At 44.9% G+C, this 23,787-nt stretch overlaps 1 protein-coding gene across 1 annotated transcript; it reads right to left on the reverse strand.

Annotated features, from left to right (window-relative positions):
* Nucleotides 1-867: 867 nt before the first annotated feature.
* LOC121799838 (protein ECERIFERUM 26-like) lies at nt 868-5,470 on the reverse strand. The gene is made up of 2 exons (XM_042199340.1): nt 4,899-5,470; nt 868-1,942 (listed from the first exon to the last, which is right to left on the reverse strand). The coding sequence occupies exons 1-2, from the start codon at nt 5,328-5,330 to the stop codon at nt 1,085-1,087; spliced, it is 1,290 nt and encodes a 429-aa protein (XP_042055274.1). The 5' UTR covers nt 5,331-5,470; the 3' UTR covers nt 868-1,084.
* Between the last annotated feature and the right edge of the window lie 18,317 nt (nt 5,471-23,787).

Raw genomic sequence — 23,787 nt, forward strand, 5'->3', positions numbered from 1 at the left:
ATATAAATAAAAGTTATCTGTATCTTCTGTTTTTGTATGATGACGTTTGTCAAGAGAAGAAAGCGTCATAATTGATTTAAATGAACAATTACATATATATGGACATGATTAGGTAGAATCGTAGCAACCAACATTCACTTGCGTAGTATGTGTATGTACGTATCAATCAAGACAGTCGTAACGATTTTCATCAAATTAAGGCATTATTACTATTATTTTATTACTACTAAAATGCATTATTACAAACTACTATTACTAGATACATTATTGTAGATTATATACAGTGAATTATGATAAAAATCGAACCACATCTTATTTGCAAAACATAAAATCATAGTAATTTTTAGATAAAATGAAGGTCATTTTAGAAAATTCGGATTTTGAAAATACGGGTATCATTTTAAGATATTTTAGATAATTGTTTCTAAACTGAACTAAAAACGAACTAAAAATGACATTCGTGTTATCTAAAAATGACATTCGTGTTTGAGTTTTGTATTCTACAATCAAATTGAATTCTACATATAAATTCATCTTTGGTTGACCATCTAGACATACAAGGATCATTGATCATATTGAGATTTACATACTACGATTAGGAGATTTTTCTATTTGGTCTTCTACTTATATTAATAGTATATAAATAATATTTTCATATTAATCTTCGATTTTTCGTTTTTACCATAATCATGAGCTCAACGAGGCTAATCAAAGATCCCTAAAATTTTAGAACATCTTCAAATAAATCAATTCAAAGTTTCTTCTCACAAATTGTGTAGATCATTAAAAACCAATTAGATCATTTTGCTATTTGGCCAAACATGTTTTGGCACATATATGTGGCAAGTCATGTAAGCATACACGCACTTTAAGAAGAAATATTGATTTTAATTAATTTTACAAATTAGACAAATTACAAAACTAATTAAAATCATTCCATTTCGTAAAGCATTATTCAGTAGACCATGATTTAAAAAAAAAGATATTGGCAAAGCCACAAACCTCGAACACTAATAATAGGAGGAGCATCACACATGATACATATTAGTGTAGCACACATTATTGCCTTAGAAATTAAATTTGGTCATGCAATAAGCCCTTCCCTTTTCAACTCCGCTTCAAGTCCTACTATCTCCTCCTCCGGCAAGATCGCCACCACCGCCCTCCCTCCGCCCTCGTTTGGTCCCGGAAGCACCAACACCGCCCCCTCATCGCCCACTCCATCAACCCGGTAGCTAACACGGACCGGCTTTTGCCCCCTATACTCAAAATCATAAAATTTGGCTTCTTCAAGGTTCACAAATGTCAAATTGGCCCCATAAACCACATAATCAACCACTCCATTTTCTCTCTCCATAGCCTCATCAATTTTATCTCTTATATCAAAGGCCTCCTCTCTCATCAATTTAGCTAAAACTCTAGGCTCAGCATCCACTATGGGGAAATCAGCCTTCACCACACTCACAACTTGTGTGTTACCCAACATGCCATAAACCTTGTTCTCCTTTTCACTTTTCTTGCATATTGTCACAACATTGGGCTCCATTTCTTGGCCCCTAATTTTGGCAATGCATTTCCAAGTGATAGCTGAGATGGCCTCAAATGGGCCACATTTAGGGCCCACTTTTGATTGGTGATGGGCCAATTGTGTTGGGGTGACATCAAAATGGAACGGCTCTAATTTGAATTTTGTGGGTGTCACCCAATTATCTCCAACCGGTTCGACCCGTTTGACCACGATCGGATCATCCATGACTTTTGGCGGGTCGTTGGAGATCAATGATTTTGTGAGAGATTGGGCCAACTCGAATGGAGGGCCCAGATCTTGTCCAGCAACAAGGCGGCCCAACATGTTTAGAAACTCTGCGGCGGAGAATGCGTCGCCTAGAACATGGGCCCAGCTTAAGCCCATTGAAGTTCCGCCGCATTTAAATTTGGTTAACTGCAAAATAATTTAAATATAATTGTAATAAGTAGTACTTCGTATATTTTAGTTACTCTGTACAAGTTAAAAAATGAATTAATAAGTTTGTAATAATGTTGTGTATTTTGAGGTAGACATGTCCATCGATTAAGTATTGGAATGGTGAATCACACACTTCAGTTAGTAAGACTACTCTTTGAAATAATTAATAGAAGCAGAATATATCAAGTTTTTTCGAATAACTTTAAGTGAATTATTATTGCAAAGGTAAAAAACAGAAAATAGAGACGGTTATACTTAGATGTCAGTATATTTGAGCTAATTTAAAAACATGTATGAAGTGCATTAACAACTAAGATTGAATAATTGTGCACATAAATACAAATCATGAAAAAGCTATAAGTAGAAGAAAAAGAAATAAATGTTTCAAACTAAATTCAACAACTACTAATAAATGAAACCCTCTTTAGACGACTTGCTAGCTAGCTGTATAGTCTTAATTTAATTTATTGCCCATACCAACTAAACGGCCCCTTAAATAAATGAAAATAAATAAACCTATTTACACGAGTATACTTTTACTTTTCTTTTAAAATCAATTCACCTACTTGCCTATATTCGTAGTTTAGAATAAGTAAACTATTTTCTTCAAAACAGATTTAAAATAAAATCATTATGATTATAAACCACATTAATAGTAATAAACAAAATAAAAATCGCCATAAAGTACATCAAAAAACATCTGAATAATTAAATATTTACTGGTAATAAATATTCTGAAAAAAATAAAGTTCGAAATATATAATATAAAATCCGGGTAAAAATAATGGTGCCTAGAGAGTAGAGATTTGGCTGTCCTAATATTCTCGAATTAATTATGGGTACCTTATCTTATGTTTATAGAGAGTACATAAACAATTAAGTAGGGATGTCAATCGGGCCAACCCTATTCGGGTTGCGGGTCAATCGGGTGCGGATTAATCGGGTTGTGATTTTTCCGGGTTATAAAAGTTCAACCCTAACCCTAAAAGCTCGGGTTTCGGGCTAGCCCATCGGGTTAATCGGGTTGCTACCGATAAAATTAACATGCGATCAATCCAATAAATAATGGTGAAAATTAGTTATATTTATAAAATGTAAAATATTTAATTATGATAAATTTGAAATATATGCTTAAACTCAAACATAAACATGATCAAATACTAATATTTGCAATTTATGCAAAACAAAACTTAAACATCAAGAAATATTAAAGCATGTTTAGAAATTTAAATATATTTTTTTAGTGAAATTGAAGTTTCTAATTCATTTATTTATATATTTAATATATAAAATGAAAGTTATTTTTTTAGTAATCTATATTATAAAATAATCAATGAAGTGTCGAATTAGAGTCAAATAAATAGAACAATAGAAATTTTATCGGGTTTCCGGGCCAGCCCATCGGGTTTTCGGGTCTGGCCCTAACGGGTTGCAGGTTAATCGGGTGCGGGCTAATCGGTCTGTAATTTTATCGGGTTAGAAATTTTCAGCCCTAGCACTATAAATTTGGCAGACTATTCGGGCCAGCCCACGGGTTGCGGGCTAAATTGACATCCCTACAATTATGTATATATATTTGCATTCTCGAATTAATTATGGTTAACTAAGTGACATTCTCGAATTAATTGGGTTTTTCTGGCAACACGTTTAAAAAAACTTTATAATAGTATTATATTACGAAAGCAAGATCATTCAAACATTTAAACTCAATGGTTTTGTTTTCCACCACATAATTCATCTCAATTAATAAACTCTAAAACTTAACAACCATAAAAACCGAGCTGCAAAGATTTTCATTGTCTCCCAAAAAAATAAAATAATATTGTAGAACATTATAAATGTACAAATACATGATTTCTTGATAATAAAATAATACTCCAAGGAATTTTAGTTTAGTTTGTTTTAGATTCAAAGAACTTTAGTTTAGTTTCATACATACTCTATCCCCATTAAAAATTACAATACTCAAAACAATACTGATTAAAACAAGGTACTCAAACAATTATGATTAAAACAAGGTACTATCAATGAGAACGAAGGCTGGCATTTCACATTCAAGTTTAAGGTTTTATCATATGATAATTTGGTCTTTAATAGTATATTGCCTGGAAATTTAATTTGGAAGCATCACTTCTTGACATCATGCACTAAAAGAAGTTTCATAGTCTTTGCCAGTTGTCACGGGGAAACATACTACTCCATGATCTTGTAGTCTAGTACTCCATATTTTTCGATTTTAAATAACTCTTTTCTTAGTATTTCCTAATACATTAGTGTCTCATTTTAAAAATTGAGAATATAATGACATTATTCCAATTTCGTCCTTTATTCAATACATTTTGAAAGTTAGATAATTAGTTCTATCTTATGCATTTATTATGATAATTTTATAAGGTTAAAAAGGTCTATTTTCTATTTTCATGATAATTTTTGCCAATTGTCACTTATAAATTTTTGCGCCAATGAGATTCAGATCATGTATATCTAACCTAATTCATTAAGCAAAGTGATGAAACTATTGTAAATCTTCATTATTTTTAAATGTAATTAAAATAAATCATATTTCCTGTAAAGGTACATATAAATTTGAACCATCCATATATTTTATATTAATAAAAGGGATACATAATTAATAGCTTGTGTGGTTGGTGATTTCGATCCCCATCTAACTTAGAAAAGGTTTCTTATGCCATGGAAAAGCACAGATACATACAAATCCAAAAATCAAAACCCTAATAATTTTATCCAGAGATAGCCATTGAAAAATCACATAAGAGATTAATTCCCACTACCAAACAAACAGAATATTCATTCCAACTCTTAATCAGACAAAAAAAAAATTTAAAAAAACAAAAAATAAAGATAACAATCTAAAATAGTCAAATATGCACAAAAAATAAAAATATTTGCACAACAAAATTATAAATCATACCTGAATAAGAACGATGGGTGAAAATCCAAGTTCGGGCCCAATGATTTGGTTGGAAACAAGGAGCTTCTCAAGAGATGCATCCCTAATTTCAAACCATTCCTCCAGAGTTTTCTCACATTTGGCCTCAAGAAATCTCACCCCACAGTCATTGCATTTTATATAGGCCCGGCCCGATTCGGCCCGGCGAAAGCGGCCCGATGTGACCGGGTACTTGTTAAGCCAGTCGAACATGGGCTCCTTGATGGCAAGGATTCTCAAACCCTCAAATGCTTGCCTCTCAAAGTAGTAGATTCCTCTTAGGTAGTGGAGCTTCATGGCCAGGTCCAAGTTGCCGGGCTCGTAGACTAAGTCCGGGTCGGTCGCATAGGCCGGCCCGACCGAGGATAGTTTTTTGTCGTATATGAGGCCTTCAGTCATGGGAGAAGACACCATTTTTTTTTAATTTGTGATTTGTTGATTTGAATAGGGTTTTGTGGTGTGTGAGCTATGGGAGTTTGAGAAAATTGTGAGGAGAGAAAGAGGCTTTGTTCTCCAATGATATAGGTTGTAGATTTCCACCAATTGACATGTGATTGGTGTCGTACATAACTGATATAAAGATGAGATTATGTGTCATTTAATAAGGTTTTATATAACTAATTTATAGGTAGATAGTACTTTAGTAGGCATAGATTAATTAGTTTGTTTCACTCTACTCCTAGCTTCTTAATAATCGACCACAATCAGTTTGATTTAGTTATGTAGAGTGCACTGATTGTGCCTTAGGACTTGTGATGTTTACAATGTAGTAAGTGTTTGTAACTGATGAATCCGCGAATTTCTGATGTTAGTAAATGCTGGTAGAGAATAAAGACTACGACACAATGAATTTACGTGGTTCGATTTACTGAAGTAAATCTACGTCCACGGGAAGAAGGGAGGGCAAGATTGTATTGCTTGATCTGGGATTACAGCTTACAACACAGACTTGCTATATGATCTTTTATCTCTAGAGAGCTTAACCCTTGTCTATCAGATCTAAGTTCTATTTATATATTGAACTAAGATCGTGGCTTGCATCGCCACCCTAAGTCGTGGATGTCGTGTAGGTCATGGCCTAAGATCGTGGATGTAGCGTAGGTCATGGCCTACGATCGTGGCCTGAGTTGACACCACGTGGTAGTGGGTGTGTTGGAAGTTGTGGAAATCCTGTATGGGTCCACTAACTCCTTGTTCGGTCGAATACTGAGACCGAACTGCTTTGGTTGCCGATCTGAGAGTAGAGCTTGATGCCGACCTGAGAGCAGAGCTTGATTGGTTGGCTTTTACCGAGCTGTAGGCTGAGGCCGAACTCTTTGGTAATGCCGAACTCATACTCTTCCTTGGGCTTTGGGCTGATGGGCCGTCATTGCTGTTGGGCTTGTTTAGTACGCACCCCATCACTACCCCCCCCCGAAGGGCGAAGTGAATCACTTCGGCGAAGTGAGTCACTTCGGCATTCTGGATAAAGGCAAGGGGGAGGCTGATGTCAGGGGACGTGCCTTGCACGTGACTGCATTAAATGCGACAGTAAAATCCGGCCGTTGAATCCTGAAAAGGTGGGATTCGAAACGGTGCGACGATTTTGAAATCTTCGCCGAATCTGATAAATACCTCCTTTCTTCATCATTGAAGCACTTTTGCGACTGCTTCTTCTGCACTCTCTCTTTTTTGCGAAAATTCTCTCTCCGCTTTCAAGAATTTCTTCAGACTTTCTTCACCTTCAAAAAGTAAGAAAAATGTCTTCTTCTTCTTCTTCGGAGTCGGGTAGCGGTAGGAGAGGCGGTAAGGGGTCTTCTGGCCGGAAAGAGTCCGGGGAGAAGACCGTAGAGTATTTCCATAGTATTTTGAGTAAGGATACTGTGATATCCCTACCCGAAAATACTTTTTTCCTGGGGGGAAGGCGGTGGTACCTGACGGTGATCATAGGGCTGACTCCCCGCCGGAGGGTTACGCCACCGTGTACGAGGCCTGCTTAGAATGCGGGCTTCGTTTCCCCCTCCCTTCTGCCTTTATAGATTTACTAGATTTTTTTCAGCTTCCTTTAGGCCAGGTGACTCCGAACTCTTGGAGGCACTTGTCGGCCTTCGCTGCCGAACTCCGTAAGTTAGGAAGGGATTTGTCTTTGAAGGCGATCCTTAAATTCTTTCAATTTAAGAGGAAGGGGTCTTGGTTTTACTTGATCCCTGTACAGCCCTTTAGGGCCTTTTGTAAAACGAAGTGGCCGAAGTGGCAAAACCGCTTCTTCTACTATGATAGGACCGCGGCTCCTAGTTTTCCCTGGAGAGGGCCGAAGTCCGTTATCCGTCATCCTCGGCCTGAACCGTTGGACGAGCTCGATGGCGAGCTCAACAAGATTCCCATAGTTAGGAAACAATACACGGAGTCTGAGCTCGTCAAGGGCGACGTCGTGTTCGACATCTCGTCTTCGGACGAAGAGGCTGAGGGTGAGGATTTCTCTTTATCTTTATGCTCTACTGCTTTAACGAAGAAAATCTGACTTTGTTGTTTTTTTTTTTTTTTTTTTGTTTTTTGACAGTGAACTTGCTGAATAAGGCTATCCGAAAGTCCTCCGAGCTTGTGGAGCCGGAGAGGCAGAGAGCCCCTCGCTCGGCGTCTGAAGCCGAGAAGAATCCGAAGAGGCAAAAAAACCTCTTCTTCGGATCCGAAAGAGCCGGAGCCGTGTTCGGCTAAAGGGAAGGGGAAATTTCATGAGTCCCCAAGAGTGCCGGGGAAAGACCTGGTCATCTCCGAGGTGGTTGCAGACATCCCGGAACACGTCCCTGAGCCTTTTCAATGGCCGACGAATTTTGTGGAGGTAAGCTTTCTGACTTGGCTTCTTTTCCACATTTTTTGATGGCCATTCTGTTGAGTTTTTTCCTTGTTCATCTTCAGAGAGCCAAGCTCGTCTCCGTGGAGCTCTCCAAAGCATCCCACGACTACGAGGAGATGCAGAAGAAGTTGCATCTTGCTCGTAGTCTGGCCGAACAGGCTGAGGCCAAATTTGAGAGGGCCCGAGCTGCTAGGATCTCGGCCCAGGATGAAGCCCGGTCAGCCAAAAACCAGCTCATCATCCTGCAAGAGCAGACGAAGCACCGGGAGGCTCAGAAGGAGGCTGCCGCCGTGGCTGCCCAGGGGGAGGCTCTCCGTGTTTACACGGAGAAACTCTTTTTGAGCGGCCAGTTCTCGGCCTTTGTCGGTAGTCTGGTAAGGCTAATTACCGATAAGGGCGAGCAGGGGGCCGACGTCGTGCTGCCTCTGTACAGCCGAGAGATAGCAGCTCGGCTTCAGAATCTGCCGCTCCTTGAGGAGCTCGCTTCATCCTCGGTCCTGCTTTCTGCAGACCGAGTCCGGAGTTGTCGAGCTGATCGGGACGAGAACCTGGAGGCTATCTTTGCCTCCGTGGGACCCGTTTCACCCGCTTCGACTTACAACGGAGAGGGTGAGGCCGAGCCGCTGGAGCAGGAGGCCGAAGTCGAGCGGGCCGGGCATCCGGAGAAGGAAGCCGATCAGGAGGCGGAGGCGAGGCCGGCAGGATGCGAGGCCGAGGCTGAGGTAGCTCAGGAGAAAGAAGCTGAACCAGACCGAGGAGCCGGAGACGAAGCTGGCGGAGTATGATTTCGTCTCCCTTCTCTTAGTCTAGTTTCTTCCTTGTAAAATGGCCTTGAAGCCCTCCTAGTGTAAAAAATTTTCCTCGTGAATGAAAAATTCTCTACACTTGTCTTCGTATAGCTTTTCGTACTCGCCTTTATTCCTGTTGTATTTTACTATCTGCTCGGTACAGCTGCCGAACTAATATAGCTGCTTTGTACTCAAGGAGATGGAGATACTTCACTGGAAACGGCTGTACTCTTCGGCTTTAGACGAAGCTGAGAAAAGAGCTATAGCCGATCAGACGAAGAATGACGAGCTTCTGGCTCGTTTAGTGAAGCTGGAGGCCGATAATAAGGACTTAGAGTCCGATAAGAAGGATCTGGAGGCCGAGCTGAATACGACCATTGCTGAGAGGACTGCGTACGAGGATTACATCCGTGTGCGCGGGGGAGTGACCATATCAGATGTTCAGAGTCGAGTTGACGAACTGTGGGAGGAATATCATGTACTCCGGAGGAACAATGCGCTGGAGAGCTCGGCTTGCCAACAAGTTGTGAAATCATTACGGCGCTGGGCTTCTCGGTACGACATCATTCTTTCCCGGCGTCCCTCAATCGAGAGATTCCTTAGGCATTTCCCGCCAACAGATGCTCGCACTCCAGATCAAGCCTCTGGTTCCCTTGTTCAAAATCCTACTCCAAGTCAACAACGAACTCCGGAACAGCCGGAAACGTCAAGACGAGAACGGGCTCAGGAGCAACCGGAATCGTCAAGACAGGGACGGACTGAAATTCGCCGAGGAGTTGTGACTATGAGCGAGCAAGATCAGCAGATGCTTATTGCAGAGACTCTTCATCGCCGAGGGGTTAGAGCTTCTGGGGCTCGCGGAAGAGGTGTTGGGTCGAGGATAGCATCTCGTCGACCTGCTTATTCTTCATCTGCTCGGAACAACCGAACTCGGCTTCCAGAGGATTTTGCAGATAGGTGGCTTAACTTTAGCAACCGAGGACAGTAGAATAGTCCTTTGTAATGGCGTAATGCCTTCTCGTAGGGGAGCTGAATTGTCTGCCGAACGGGATTTAATAAATGAAATTTTTTTCCTTTCGCTTTTATCACTGCTTACTTACAGTTCTGCGAAACAATTTCATCGTGCTCGTCATCGGTCTTATGAAGTGAGCTTCTTTGATCGGACTCGTATTTGGACTTTGAAGTAAGCTTCTTTGACCGGACTCGTCTTTGATCTTATGAAGGAAACTTCTTTGACTGGACTTGGTTTGTGTTCTAATTTGGCGATTTTTGTCGCCGGGATCGAACTTTCCCTTGTCCTAATTCGGCGAGTTTTATCGCGTGGATCGGACTTTCCCAGTTAACCGAAGTGGTCTTATGCAGTAAACCTCTTTGACTAGACATGGTCGTCCTCGGTCTTATGAGGTAAACTTCTTTGACCGAACTTGGTCGTCCTAATTCGGCGAGGTTTATCGCGTGGATCGGACTTTCCCTTATTGCAGTTCGTTTCAGACGAAGTGCTTGTTAAGCTGAATTGTGGTCTTGTATCCTCCTTGGAAGCTTGGACTCACAGTCGTTGGCTTGTTGCAGTTCGTTTCAGACGGACTGCTTGTTAAGCTGAATTGTGGTCTTGTATCCTCCTTAGAAGCTTGGACTCACAATAGTCTTTAATAATCGATCTAAAAAGGGGATCAGTCTTTAAAGAACGATATACCTTGGTACCATTTGTAAGAGACGACAAGCACATAGAGACAAAACACATAGAGAAAAAATGAAAAAGATGAAAGAAAAAAAACTTTAAACTTTTTTTTTTAAAAAACGACAAGTAAAAGGTACAAGTAAGAAACAAACAAATAAAAACATATACCCCTATGACCGAACTAGACACGAGACGGACTGACCGGACTTTTGTCTCTTACAAGTGGAACTTCTTGAGGTTGGAGACGTGCCATGTTCGGGGTACTTGTTCTCCTGACATGTGAGTCAATTTATAAGACCCTTTGCCGAGGACTTCTGACACCCGATATGGACCCTCCCATGTGGGTTCGAGTTTGCCCAGCTTTTCTGCTCGGCTTACTTCGTTGTTTCTCAAGACGAGATCTCCCACTTGAAATTGAAGCTTTTTCACCCTTTGGTTATAATACCGGGCTACTTGCTCCTTATACTTGGCTGCTTTTATGCACGCCAATTCTCTTCTTTCTTCGGCGAGATCTAGTTCTGCTCTCAGTCCGTCGTCATTCATTTCTGAGGAGAAATTTAGAGTTCGGGGACTGGGTACGCCGATCTCCACCGGAATTACGGCTTCAGTGCCGTACACCAGACTATACGGAGTTTCACCGTTGGAGGTTTTGGGTGTAGTTCGGTAGGACCATAGGACTTGAGGGAGATTTTCTACCCATTGTCCTTTGGCTTGTTCTAACCGAGCTTTTAACCCTTTCACCAGAATCCGGTTCGTTACTTCCGTTTGTCCGTTTGCTTGGGGATGGGAGACCGAAGTGAACCGCTGTTGAATGTTCAGCTCTTGGCACCAATTCTTGAACGTCTTGTCGGTGAACTGAGTCCCATTATCCGAGATGAGGATGTGGGGTATGCCAAATCGGCACACTATGTTCTTCCAGACGAAGTCCAATGCCTTTGAGCTCGTTATCGTAGCTAATGGTTCAGCCTCCACCCACTTCGTGAAGTAGTCCACGGCAACGATAAGGAATTTCATTTGCCGAGGAGCTTGAGGAAGTGGTCCCACTATGTCTATGCCCCATTGCATGAAAGGCCAAGGGCTTTGCATAGTGTATAGATCGGTCTGCGGCATCCTTGGGACATTTGCATGAATTTGGCACTTCGTACACTTCTTGACGAGCTGCACTGCCTCTTGTACCATGGTTGGCCAATAATATCCCCATCTCAGAACTTTTTTAGCTAAAGCTCTGGCTCCGATGTGGCTACCGCACGATCCTTCATGAACTTCTCTGAGGATGTAGTCCGTCTCTTCTGGTCCTACGCACCGCAATAACGGCTGGAGGTAAGACTTTCTAAAGAGGACTCCTTCATGAAGTTCGTACCGAAGTGCTCGGCACGTGATCTTCCGAGCTTCTCTCTTATCCTCGGGCAATTGTCCTTGATCCAGATACTGCAAGATCGGCGTCATCCAGTTCGGCGAGCTGGATACTGAATGTACCTCGGCTTCATCAATGCTTCGATGCATTAATTCTTCCGCCTTTGAGCTCGGATCTGAGGCCAACTTACTTAAGGTATCTGCTCGGCTATTTTCCGCTCTGGGAATGCGGATTATCCGAAAATAGGAGAAACTTCGGCTGATGCTTTGCGCTTTGTCCAAATACTTCTTCATTCTCTCGTCACGAGCTTCACTTGTACCCAACATGTGATTTACTATGACTTGTGAATCACAATGGACTTTGAGAGATTTGACGAGCAGACTTTGCGCTAACTGGAGTCCGGCCAGGAGGGCTTCGTACTCGGCTTCATTATTAGTAGTGGGGAATAGGAACCGAAGTGAGTAGGTTACCTCGTGTCCGTCGGGAGCGACAAGTAAAATACCAGCTCCACTTCCCATCTTGTTTGAAGCTCCATCTACGAATCCGCTCCAGCAGTCCGGCGGCTCTACTTCGGATTCCAAGGGCTGTGCTAGTTCGGCATTGGCAGAATTCTTCTGTTCGGCAATAACAGGAATTGCTTGATCGAACTTTGCTTCTGCAAGAAAATCTGCCAAGGCTTGTCCCTTGATGGCTTTCCGAGGTAGATATTCAATTGTGTGCTCTCCCAACTCTATAGCCCACTTGGCGATTCTGCCTGATGCTTCTGGTTTGGTCAACACTTGCCGAAGTGGCAGATCAGTTAAGACGCATACCTTGTGAGCATAGAAGTATGGCCGCAGTCTCCTTGCTGCATTTACTAATGCCAGAGCAATCTTTTCCAGAGGTTGATACCTGGTTTCTGGACCTCTTAATGCTCGGCTTGTAAAATAGATGGGAAGCTGCTTTAGGCCTTCTTCTCGTACAAGCACCGCGCTGATGGTTTGATCCGATGCCGCTAAGTATAAGAATATTACTTCGGCTTCGGTTGGAGCAGAGAGAATAGGAAGCTCGGCTAGATAACTTTTGAGCTCGTCAAAGGCCTTTTTCTGCTCGGCTCCCCACTCGAACTTTGGTGCTTTTTCAACACCTTGAAGAACGGCAGTTGCTTTTCGGCTGCTTGGGAAAGGAATCGATTCAGTGCGGCTAGACATCCGGTTAGCCTTGCACGTCATGTATGGACTTCGGCATTGCCATGTTCTGAACGACTTGAACTTTTGAGGGGTTTGCCTTGAGTCCGTCCTTTGAAACCCAACAACCCAGAAACTTTCCCGAATCTACCAAAAGGTACACTTTTGGGGATTAAGTTTGAGGTTGGCTTTCTTGAGCACGTTGAGAGTGGACTTGAGGTTGTGCTCGTACTCCGAAGTGCTTTTGCTTTTGACGACTATATCGTCAACATACACTTCGACCTCCTTTCCAATCAGGTGCCGAAAAAGCTTGTCTACCATCCTTTGATAAGTGGCTCCGGCATTCTTTAAACCGAATGGCATCTTTTTATAAGCGAAAATGCCGAAATCAGTAATGAAGGCCGTTTTGAAGCGTCAATCTCATCCATTAAAACTTGATGGTATCCTTTGTACAGATCAAGAAAACAAAAAATTCAAAGCCTATCAAAGCTTCTACTTTTTTATCTATGTTCGGAAGGGGATAGCAATCTTTGGGACAGTGCTTATTTAGATCGGTGAAATCTATGCACATCCGCCATCCTCCTTCCTTTTTCTTGATCATGACAGGATTGGCCACCCACGAAGGATACTTCACTTCGAATAACACATCCGCCTTCAATAATTGACGGACTTCGTCATGGATGACTTGACTTCGTTCTGCCGCAAAGAGTCTTTGCTTCTGTTTTATCGGCCGGACCGAAGGATCAATATTTAACCGATGAGTGATTACCTCGGGGGGCACTCCGGTCATGTCCAACGGAGACCATGCAAAGACGTCTTTATACTCCTTGAGGAGCTGGATGGTTTTTTTCCCGAAGTAGAGGCGTTCCCGCGAAGCCGATCTTAACCGTTCTGGATGGATCGTCTTCGTACAGCTGAACTGTCATCGAATTCGGCTCCGGTATGACTTCGGTCATTGCCTCTGACTCCGGCTGCTGTGATTGCTATGCTTGGTGGTGCCGATCTGACTGCTCGGCACTTCTAAGCGCAATTTGCAGACATTCCTTTGCTCTCTTTTGGTCACCTCGGATGACCGCTATCCCTCCTTTAGTAGGGATCTTGATGGTGAGGTGATAAGTGGAGCAAATGGCCCGAACTGTGTTGAGCCAGTCTCTTCCCAGGATGACGTTGTACGGGGACCGAGCTTTCACCACGAAAAACTCAATCATCGTACTGGAGCTAGTAGGCGCTTTCCCCACCGTGATCGGAAGGCTGATAATACCTTCAGGGCGGGTGTCCTCCTGGGCGAAGCTCTTCAGGGGAAGCGGAGCCGGACTGAGCCGAGCTGGGTCCACTTCTAGTTTGTCGAAGCACTCTTTAAAAAGAATGCTGACTGACGCTCCTGTATCCACAAACACCCTGTGGATCAGTTTGTTTGCCACTCCGGCTTGGATGACAATGGCGTCTTGGTGAGGAGAGATGGCCGGGACGGGATCAGCATCCGAGAACGTAATCACTTCGTCCTGCTTCAGCCTTTTATGCGTTGGCTCCTCTCGATTGGAGCCTCTGCGCTCTGACTTCAGGGACGACTTGGTCTTCCCGGCAGGGAGAGCGTCAATAGTCTGGATTACTCCATCATATTGCGGCTCGTCATCGTCTTCGGGATCCGGCTGCCTTTTCGGATCCTGAGGAGCGCAGTTCGCACCTCTCTGCTTCTTATTCTTCTTTGACTGCTTGCTTTGGTATGTTTTCAATGTCCCTTGCCTTCACAAGAACATCGATACCTGCAGCCAAGTTTTCTGCACTCCTCGGTATCGTGACCGTGGTCTTGATGGTAGGAGCAGTAGTTATCCTGGGGTCGGCGCGCGGCTGATTTCGTCATCCGCTTTGGCTTTTCGAACAGGTCAGAGTGCAGTTCGAAAATTTCCGCTCTCGGCTTGTTCAGCGGTACGAACTGAGGCGGGCGGCTTCTCGGGATTGAGACGGGGTCCCAATCTGTCTTGCACCGGAGCCCTTTGAGTTCTTTCAAATGGAGTCCGGCGAGGATGCCCCTGATCGCTATGATCGGGCTTCCTTCTGTCTCCTCGGGACGATGAGCTGTCTAACGACCGTTTGCGACGGTCTGCCTCATCGGCCCGGGAGTACTGGTCCGCAATGTCCCACATTTCCTGAGCTGTCTGCGGACCGCACTCAACGAGCTTCCTGTAGAGAGCTCCGGGCAGGATTCCATTTTGGAATGCCGAGATGACAAGCAGATCGTTGAGATCGTCTACTTGCAGGCATTCCTTGTGGAATCTTGTCATAAAGTCGCTGATTTTTTCGTCGCGACCTTGACGAATGGAAAGCAGCTGAGCCGAAGTGATTCGGACTTCCGCTTTCTGAAAGAACCTCCTATGGAATGCATCCATTAGATCTCGGTAAGATCTAATGCTGCCTTGGGGGAGGCTATCAAACCACCTTCTTGCGTTCCCGATGAGCAGCTCGGGAAACAGCTTACACATATGAACCTCATTGAGACCTTGGTTCGCCATATTATACTGATAGCGTCCCAGGAAATCATGAGGATCCACGAGTCCGTCATAGGTTATCGACGGAGTTTCGGTAGTTCTGTGGTAGGGGAGTTCGGGTAATATCGTCCGAGAACGGAGTCCTCAATGCTCCGTACATGGCGAACCCGACATTTCTTCTTCGTATGGAGGAGATGGAGTTCTCCTGTGATTCCGGTACCGAGGATTCTTTCTCCTGGAAGACATGCACTACTACTGCGGTAGTGACTGTCTCGTATGGAGGGAGAGGGAGAATCCGCCGTTTTCGTCTCCGGCTGCTTTTGGCTTTTTTGCAGGAAGGTTAAGAACTCATCCTGCTTCTCAGCCAAGAACAACTTGACAGCCTCGTTCAAATCGGGCTGCTGGGAAGACTCGGTGTGACGGCTTTTGGAGCGGCTAGTTCCTTCACCGTGAGAACAGGAGGTAGTCTCCCGAGGCGGTTTGCCCAGAGCTGCGGGCTTGGACTAGCTTCCTCCTGGTTATCGCGAACGGTTACGGGTGTTACGTGATCTGGTACGCATTTTTGGGGTGGCAAAGGGTCAACATTCGCTTTATCCACAAAATTTTGTTCTCTGTTTCCCACAACGGCGCGAGTGATGAATCCCCGCGAATTTCTGATGTTAGTAAAGCTGGTAGAGAATAAATACTACGACACACTGAAGTTACGTGGTTTCGATTTACTGAAGTCAATCTACGTCCACGGGAGAAGGGAGGGCAAGATGTATTGGCTTGATCTGGGATTACAGCTTACAACACAGACTTGCTATATGATATTTTATCTCTAGAGAGCTTAACCCTTGTCTATCAGATCTAAGTTCTATTTATATATTGAACTAAGATCGTGGCTTGCATCGCCACCCTAAGTCGTGGATGTCGTGTAGGTCATGGCCTAAGATCGTGGATGTAGCGTAGGTATGGCCTACGATCGTGGCCTGAGTTTTGACACCAGTGGTAGTTTTGTGTTGGAAGTTGTGGGATGAATCCGCGAATTTCTGATGTTAGGTAAATGCTGGAGAGAATAAAGACTACGACACAAATGAATTATACGTGGTTCGATTTACTGAAGTAAATCTACGTCCACGGGAAGAAGGGAGGGCAAGATTGTATTGCTTGATCTGGGATTACAGCTTACAACACAGACTTGCTATATGATATTTTATCTCTAGAGAGCTTAACCCTTGTCTATCAGATCTAAGTTCTATTTATATATTGAACTAAGATCGTGGCTTGCATCGCCACCCTAAGTCGTGGATGTCGTGTAGGTCATGGCCTAAGATCGTGGATGTAGCGTAGGTCATGGCCTACGATCGTGGCCTGAGTTGACACCACGTGGTAGTGGGTGTGTTGGAAGTCTGTGGAAATCCTGTATGGGTTCCACTAACTCCTTGTTCGGTCGAATACTGAGACCGAACTGCTTTGGTTGCCGATCTGAGAGTAGAGCTTGATGCCGACCTGAGAGCAGAGCTTGATTGGTTGGCTTTTACCGAGCTGTAGGCTGAGGCGAACTCTTTGGTAATGCCGAACTCATACTCTTCCTTGGGCTTTGGGCTGATGGGCCGTCATTGCTGTTGGGCTTGGTTAGTACGCACCCCATCACTACCCCCCCCCCGAAGGGCGAAGTGAATCACTTCGGCGAAGTGAGTCACTTCGGCATTCTGGATAAAGCAAGGGGGAGGCTGATGTCAGGGGACGTGCCTTGCACGTGACTGCATTAAATGCGACAGTAAAATCCGGCCGTTGAATCCTGAAAAGGTGGGATTCGAAAACGGTGCGACGATTTTGAAATCTTCGCCGAATCTGATAAATACCTCCTTTCTTCATCATTGAAGCACTTTTGCGACTGCTTCTTCTGCACTCTCTCTTTTTGCGAAAATTCTCTCTCCGCTTTCAAGAATTTCTTCAGACTTCTTCACCTTCAAAAGTAAGAAAAATGTCTTCTTCTTCTTCTTCGGAGTCGGGTAGCGGTAGGAGAGGCGGTAAGGGGTCTTCTGGCCGGAAAGAGTCCGGGGAGAAGACCGTAGAGTATTCCATAGTATTTTGAGTAAGGATACTGTGATATCCCTACCCGAAAAATACTTTTTTCCTGGGGGGAAGGCGGTGGTACCTGACGGTGATCATAGGGCTGACTCCCCGCCGGAGGGTACGCCACCGTGTACGAGGCCTGCTTAGAATGCGGGCTTCGTTTCCCCCTCCCTTCTGCCTTTATAGATTTACTAGATTTTTTCAGCTTCCTTTAGGCCAGGTGACTCCGAACTCTTGGAGGCACTTGTCGGCCTTCGCTGCCGAACTCCGTAAGTTAGGAAGGGATTTGTCTTTGAAGGCGATCCTTAAATTCTTTCAATTTAGAGGAAGGGGTCTTGGTTTTACTTGATCCCTGTACAGCCCTTTAGGGCCTTTTGTAAAACGAAGTGGCCGAAGTGGCAAAACCGCTTCTTCTACTATGATAGGACCGCGGCTCCTAGTTTTCCCTGGAGAGGGCCGAAGTCCGTTATCCGTCATCCTCGGCCTGAACCGTTGGACGAGCTCGATGGCGAGCTCAACAAGATTCCCATAGTTAGGAAACAATACACGGAGTCTGAGCTCGTCAAGGGCGACGTCGTGTTCGACATCTCGTCTTCGGACGAAGAGGCTGAGGGTGAGGATTTCTCTTTATCTTTATGCTCTACTGCTTTAACGAAGAAAATCTGACTTTGTTGTTTTTTTTTTTTTTTTTTTTGTTTTTTGACAGTGAACTTGCTGAATAAGGCTATCCGAAAGTCCTCCGAGCTTGTGGAGCCGGAGAGGCAGGAGAGCCCCTCGCTCGGCGTCTGAAGCCGAGAAGAATCCGAAGAGGCAAAAAACCTCTTCTTCGGATCCGAAAGAGCCGGAGCCGTGTTCGGCTAAAGGGAAGGGGAAATTTCATGAGTCCCCAAGAGTGCCGGGGAAAGACCTGGTCATCTCCGAGGTGGTTGCAGACATCCCGGAACACGTCCCTGAGCCTTTTCAATGGCCGACGAATTTTGTGGAGGTAAGCTTTCTGACTTGGCTTCTTTTCCACATTTTTTGATGGCCATTCTGTTGAGTTTTTTCCTTGTTCATCTTCAGAGAGCCAAGCTCGTCTCCGTGGAGCTCTCCAAAGCATCCCACGACTACGAGGAGATGCAGAAGAAGTTGCATCTTGCTCGTAGTCTGGCCGAACAGGCTGAGGCCAAATTTGAGAGGGCCCGAGCTGCTAGGATCTCGGCCCAGGATGAAGCCCGGTCAGCCAAAAACCAGCTCATCATCCTGCAAGAGCAGACGAAGCACCGGGAGGCTCAGAAGGAGGCTGCCGCCGTGGCTGCCCAGGGGGAGGCTCTCCGTGTTTACACGGAGAAACTCTTTTTGAGCGGCCAGTTCTCGGCCTTTGTCGGTAGTCTGGTAAGGCTAATTACCGATAAGGGCGAGCAGGGGGCCGACGTCGTGCTGCCTCTGTACAGCCGAGAGATAGCAGCTCGGCTTCAGAATCTGCCGCTCCTTGAGGAGCTCGCTTCATCCTCGGTCCTGCTTTCTGCAGACCGAGTCCGGAGTTGTCGAGCTGATCGGGACGAGAACCTGGAGGCTATCTTTGCCTCCGTGGGACCCGTTTCACCCGCTTCGACTTACAACGGAGAGGGTGAGGCCGAGCCGCTGGAGCAGGAGGCCGAAGTCGAGCGGGCCGGGCATCCGGAGAAGGAAGCCGATCAGGAGGCGGAGGCGAGGCCGGCAGGATGCGAGGCCGAGGCTGAGGTAGCTCAGGAGAAAGAAGCTGAACCAGACCGAGGAGCCGGAGACGAAGCTGGCGGAGTATGATTTCGTCTCCCTTCTCTTAGTCTAGTTTCTTCCTTGTAAAATGGCCTTGAAGCCCTCCTAGTGTAAAAAATTTTCCTCGTGAATGAAAATTCTCTACACTTGTCTTCGTATAGCTTTTCGTACTCGCCTTTATTCCTGTTGTATTTTACTATCTGCTCGGTACAGCTGCCGAACTAATATAGCTGCTTTGTACTCAAGGAGATGGAGATACTTCACTGGAAACGGCTGTACTCTTCGGCTTTAGACGAAGCTGAGAAAAGAGCTATAGCCGATCAGACGAAGAATGACGAGCTTCTGGCTCGTTTAGTGAAGCTGGAGGCCGATAATAAGGACTTAGAGTCCGATAAGAAGGATCTGGAGGCCGAGCTGAATACGACCATTGCTGAGAGGACTGCGTACGAGGATTACATCCGTGTGCGCGGGGGAGTGACCATATCAGATGTTCAGAGTCGAGTTGACGAACTGTGGGAGGAATATCATGTACTCCGGAGGAACAATGCGCTGGAGAGCTCGGCTTGCCAACAAGTTGTGAAATCATTACGGCGCTGGGCTTCTCGGTACGACATCATTCTTTCCCGGCGTCCCTCAATCGAGAGATTCCTTAGGCATTTCCCGCCAACAGATGCTCGCACTCCAGATCAAGCCTCTGGTTCCCTTGTTCAAAATCCTACTCCAAGTCAACAACGAACTCCGGAACAGCCGGAAACGTCAAGACGAGAACGGGCTCAGGAGCAACCGGAATCGTCAAGACAGGGACGGACTGAAATTCGCCGAGGAGTTGTGACTATGAGCGAGCAAGATCAGCAGATGCTTATTGCAGAGACTCTTCATCGCCGAGGGGTTAGAGCTTCTGGGGCTCGCGGAAGAGGTGTTGGGTCGAGGATAGCATCTCGTCGACCTGCTTATTCTTCATCTGCTCGGAACAACCGAACTCGGCTTCCAGAGGATTTTGCAGATAGGTGGCTTAACTTTAGCAACCGAGGACAGTAGAATAGTCCTTTGTAATGGCGTAATGCCTTCTCGTAGGGGAGCTGAATTGTCTGCCGAACGGGATTTAATAAATGAAATTTTTTTCCTTTCGCTTTTATCACTGCTTACTTACAGTTCTGCGAAACAATTTCATCGTGCTCGTCATCGGTCTTATGAAGTGAGCTTCTTTGATCGGACTCGTATTTGGACTTTGAAGTAAGCTTCTTTGACCGGACTCGTCTTTGATCTTATGAAGGAAACTTCTTTGACTGGACTTGGTTTGTGTTCTAATTTGGCGATTTTTGTCGCCGGGATCGAACTTTCCCTTGTCCTAATTCGGCGAGTTTTATCGCGTGGATCGGACTTTCCCAGTTAACCGAAGTGGTCTTATGCAGTAAACCTCTTTGACTAGACATGGTCGTCCTCGGTCTTATGAGGTAAACTTCTTTGACCGAACTTGGTCGTCCTAATTCGGCGAGGTTTATCGCGTGGATCGGACTTTCCCTTATTGCAGTTCGTTTCAGACGAAGTGCTTGTTAAGCTGAATTGTGGTCTTGTATCCTCCTTGGAAGCTTGGACTCACAGTCGTTGGCTTGTTGCAGTTCGTTTCAGACGGACTGCTTGTTAAGCTGAATTGTGGTCTTGTATCCTCCTTAGAAGCTTGGACTCACAATAGTCTTTAATAATCGATCTAAAAAGGGGATCAGTCTTTAAAGAACGATATACCTTGGTACCATTTGTAAGAGACGACAAGCACATAGAGACAAAACACATAGAGAAAAAATGAAAAAGATGAAAGAAAAAAAACTTTAAACTTTTTTTTTAAAAAACGACAAGTAAAAGGTACAAGTAAGAAACAAACAAATAAAAACATATACCCCTATGACCGAACTAGACACGAGACGGACTGACCGGACTTTTGTCTCTTACAAGTGGAACTTCTTGAGGTTGGAGACGTGCCATGTTCGGGGTACTTGTTCTCCTGACATGTGAGTCAATTTATAAGACCCTTTGCCGAGGACTTCTGACACCCGATATGGACCCTCCCATGTGGGTTCGAGTTTGCCCAGCTTTTCTGCTCGGCTTACTTCGTTGTTTCTCAAGACGAGATCTCCCACTTGAAATTGAAGCTTTTTCACCCTTTGGTTATAATACCGGGCTACTTGCTCCTTATACTTGGCTGCTTTTATGCACGCCAATTCTCTTCTTTCTTCGGCGAGATCTAGTTCTGCTCTCAGTCCGTCGTCATTCATTTCTGAGGAGAAATTTAGAGTTCGGGGACTGGGTACGCCGATCTCCACCGGAATTACGGCTTCAGTGCCGTACACCAGACTATACGGAGTTTCACCGTTGGAGGTTTTGGGTGTAGTTCGGTAGGACCATAGGACTTGAGGGAGATTTTCTACCCATTGTCCTTTGGCTTGTTCTAACCGAGCTTTTAACCCTTTCACCAGAATCCGGTTCGTTACTTCCGTTTGTCCGTTTGCTTGGGGATGGGAGACCGAAGTGAACCGCTGTTGAATGTTCAGCTCTTGGCACCAATTCTTGAACGTCTTGTCGGTGAACTGAGTCCCATTATCCGAGATGAGGATGTGGGGTATGCCAAATCGGCACACTATGTTCTTCCAGACGAAGTCCAATGCCTTTGAGCTCGTTATCGTAGCTAATGGTTCAGCCTCCACCCACTTCGTGAAGTAGTCCACGGCAACGATAAGGAATTTCATTTGCCGAGGAGCTTGAGGAAGTGGTCCCACTATGTCTATGCCCCATTGCATGAAAGGCCAAGGGCTTTGCATAGTGTATAGATCGGTCTGCGGCATCCTTGGGACATTTGCATGAATTTGGCACTTCGTACACTTCTTGACGAGCTGCACTGCCTCTTGTACCATGGTTGGCCAATAATATCCCCATCTCAGAACTTTTTTAGCTAAAGCTCTGGCTCCGATGTGGCTACCGCACGATCCTTCATGAACTTCTCTGAGGATGTAGTCCGTCTCTTCTGGTCCTACGCACCGCAATAACGGCTGGAGGTAAGACTTTCTAAAGAGGACTCCTTCATGAAGTTCGTACCGAAGTGCTCGGCACGTGATCTTCCGAGCTTCTCTCTTATCCTCGGGCAATTGTCCTTGATCCAGATACTGCAAGATCGGCGTCATCCAGTTCGGCGAGCTGGATACTGAATGTACCTCGGCTTCATCAATGCTTCGATGCATTAATTCTTCCGCCTTTGAGCTCGGATCTGAGGCCAACTTACTTAAGGTATCTGCTCGGCTATTTTCCGCTCTGGGAATGCGGATTATCCGAAAATAGGAGAAACTTCGGCTGATGCTTTGCGCTTTGTCCAAATACTTCTTCATTCTCTCGTCACGAGCTTCACTTGTACCCAACATGTGATTTACTATGACTTGTGAATCACAATGGACTTTGAGAGATTTGACGAGCAGACTTTGCGCTAACTGGAGTCCGGCCAGGAGGGCTTCGTACTCGGCTTCATTATTAGTAGTGGGGAATAGGAACCGAAGTGAGTAGGTTACCTCGTGTCCGTCGGGAGCGACAAGTAAAATACCAGCTCCACTTCCCATCTTGTTTGAAGCTCCATCTACGAATCCGCTCCAGCAGTCCGGCGGCTCTACTTCGGATTCCAAGGGCTGTGCTAGTTCGGCATTGGCAGAATTCTTCTGTTCGGCAATAACAGGAATTGCTTGATCGAACTTTGCTTCTGCAAGAAAATCTGCCAAGGCTTGTCCCTTGATGGCTTTCCGAGGTAGATATTCAATTGTGTGCTCTCCCAACTCTATAGCCCACTTGGCGATTCTGCCTGATGCTTCTGGTTTGGTCAACACTTGCCGAAGTGGCAGATCAGTTAAGACGCATACCTTGTGAGCATAGAAGTATGGCCGCAGTCTCCTTGCTGCATTTACTAATGCCAGAGCAATCTTTTCCAGAGGTTGATACCTGGTTTCTGGACCTCTTAATGCTCGGCTTGTAAAATAGATGGGAAGCTGCTTTAGGCCTTCTTCTCGTACAAGCACCGCGCTGATGGTTTGATCCGATGCCGCTAAGTATAAGAATATTACTTCGGCTTCGGTTGGAGCAGAGAGAATAGGAAGCTCGGCTAGATAACTTTTGAGCTCGTCAAAGGCCTTTTTCTGCTCGGCTCCCCACTCGAACTTTGGTGCTTTTTCAACACCTTGAAGAACGGCAGTTGCTTTTCGGCTGCTTGGGAAAGGAATCGATTCAGTGCGGCTAGACATCCGGTTAGCCTTTGCACGTCATGTATGGACTTCGGCATTGCCATGTTCTGAACGACTTGAACTTTTGAGGGGTTTGCCTTGAGTCCGTCCTTTGAAACCCAACAACCCAGAAACTTTCCCGAATCTACCAAAAAGGTACACTTTTGGGGATTAAGTTTGAGGTTGGCTTTCTTGAGCACGTTGAGAGTGGACTTGAGGTTGTGCTCGTACTCCGAAGTGCTTTTGCTTTTGACGACTATATCGTCAACATACACTTCGACCTCCTTTCCAATCAGGTGCCGAAAAAGCTTGTCTACCATCCTTTGATAAGTGGCTCCGGCATTCTTTAAACCGAATGGCATCTTTTTATAAGCGAAAATGCCGAAATCAGTAATGAAGGCCGTTTTTGAAGCGTCAATCTCATCCATTAAAACTTGATGGTATCCTTTGTACAGATCAAGAAAACAAAAAATTTCAAAGCCTATCAAAGCTTCTACTTTTTTATCTATGTTCGGAAG

The sequence above is a fragment of the Salvia splendens genome, chromosome 4, assembly GCF_004379255.2.
Source record: "Salvia splendens isolate huo1 chromosome 4, SspV2, whole genome shotgun sequence".
NCBI lineage: Eukaryota > Viridiplantae > Streptophyta > Magnoliopsida > Lamiales > Lamiaceae > Salvia > Salvia splendens.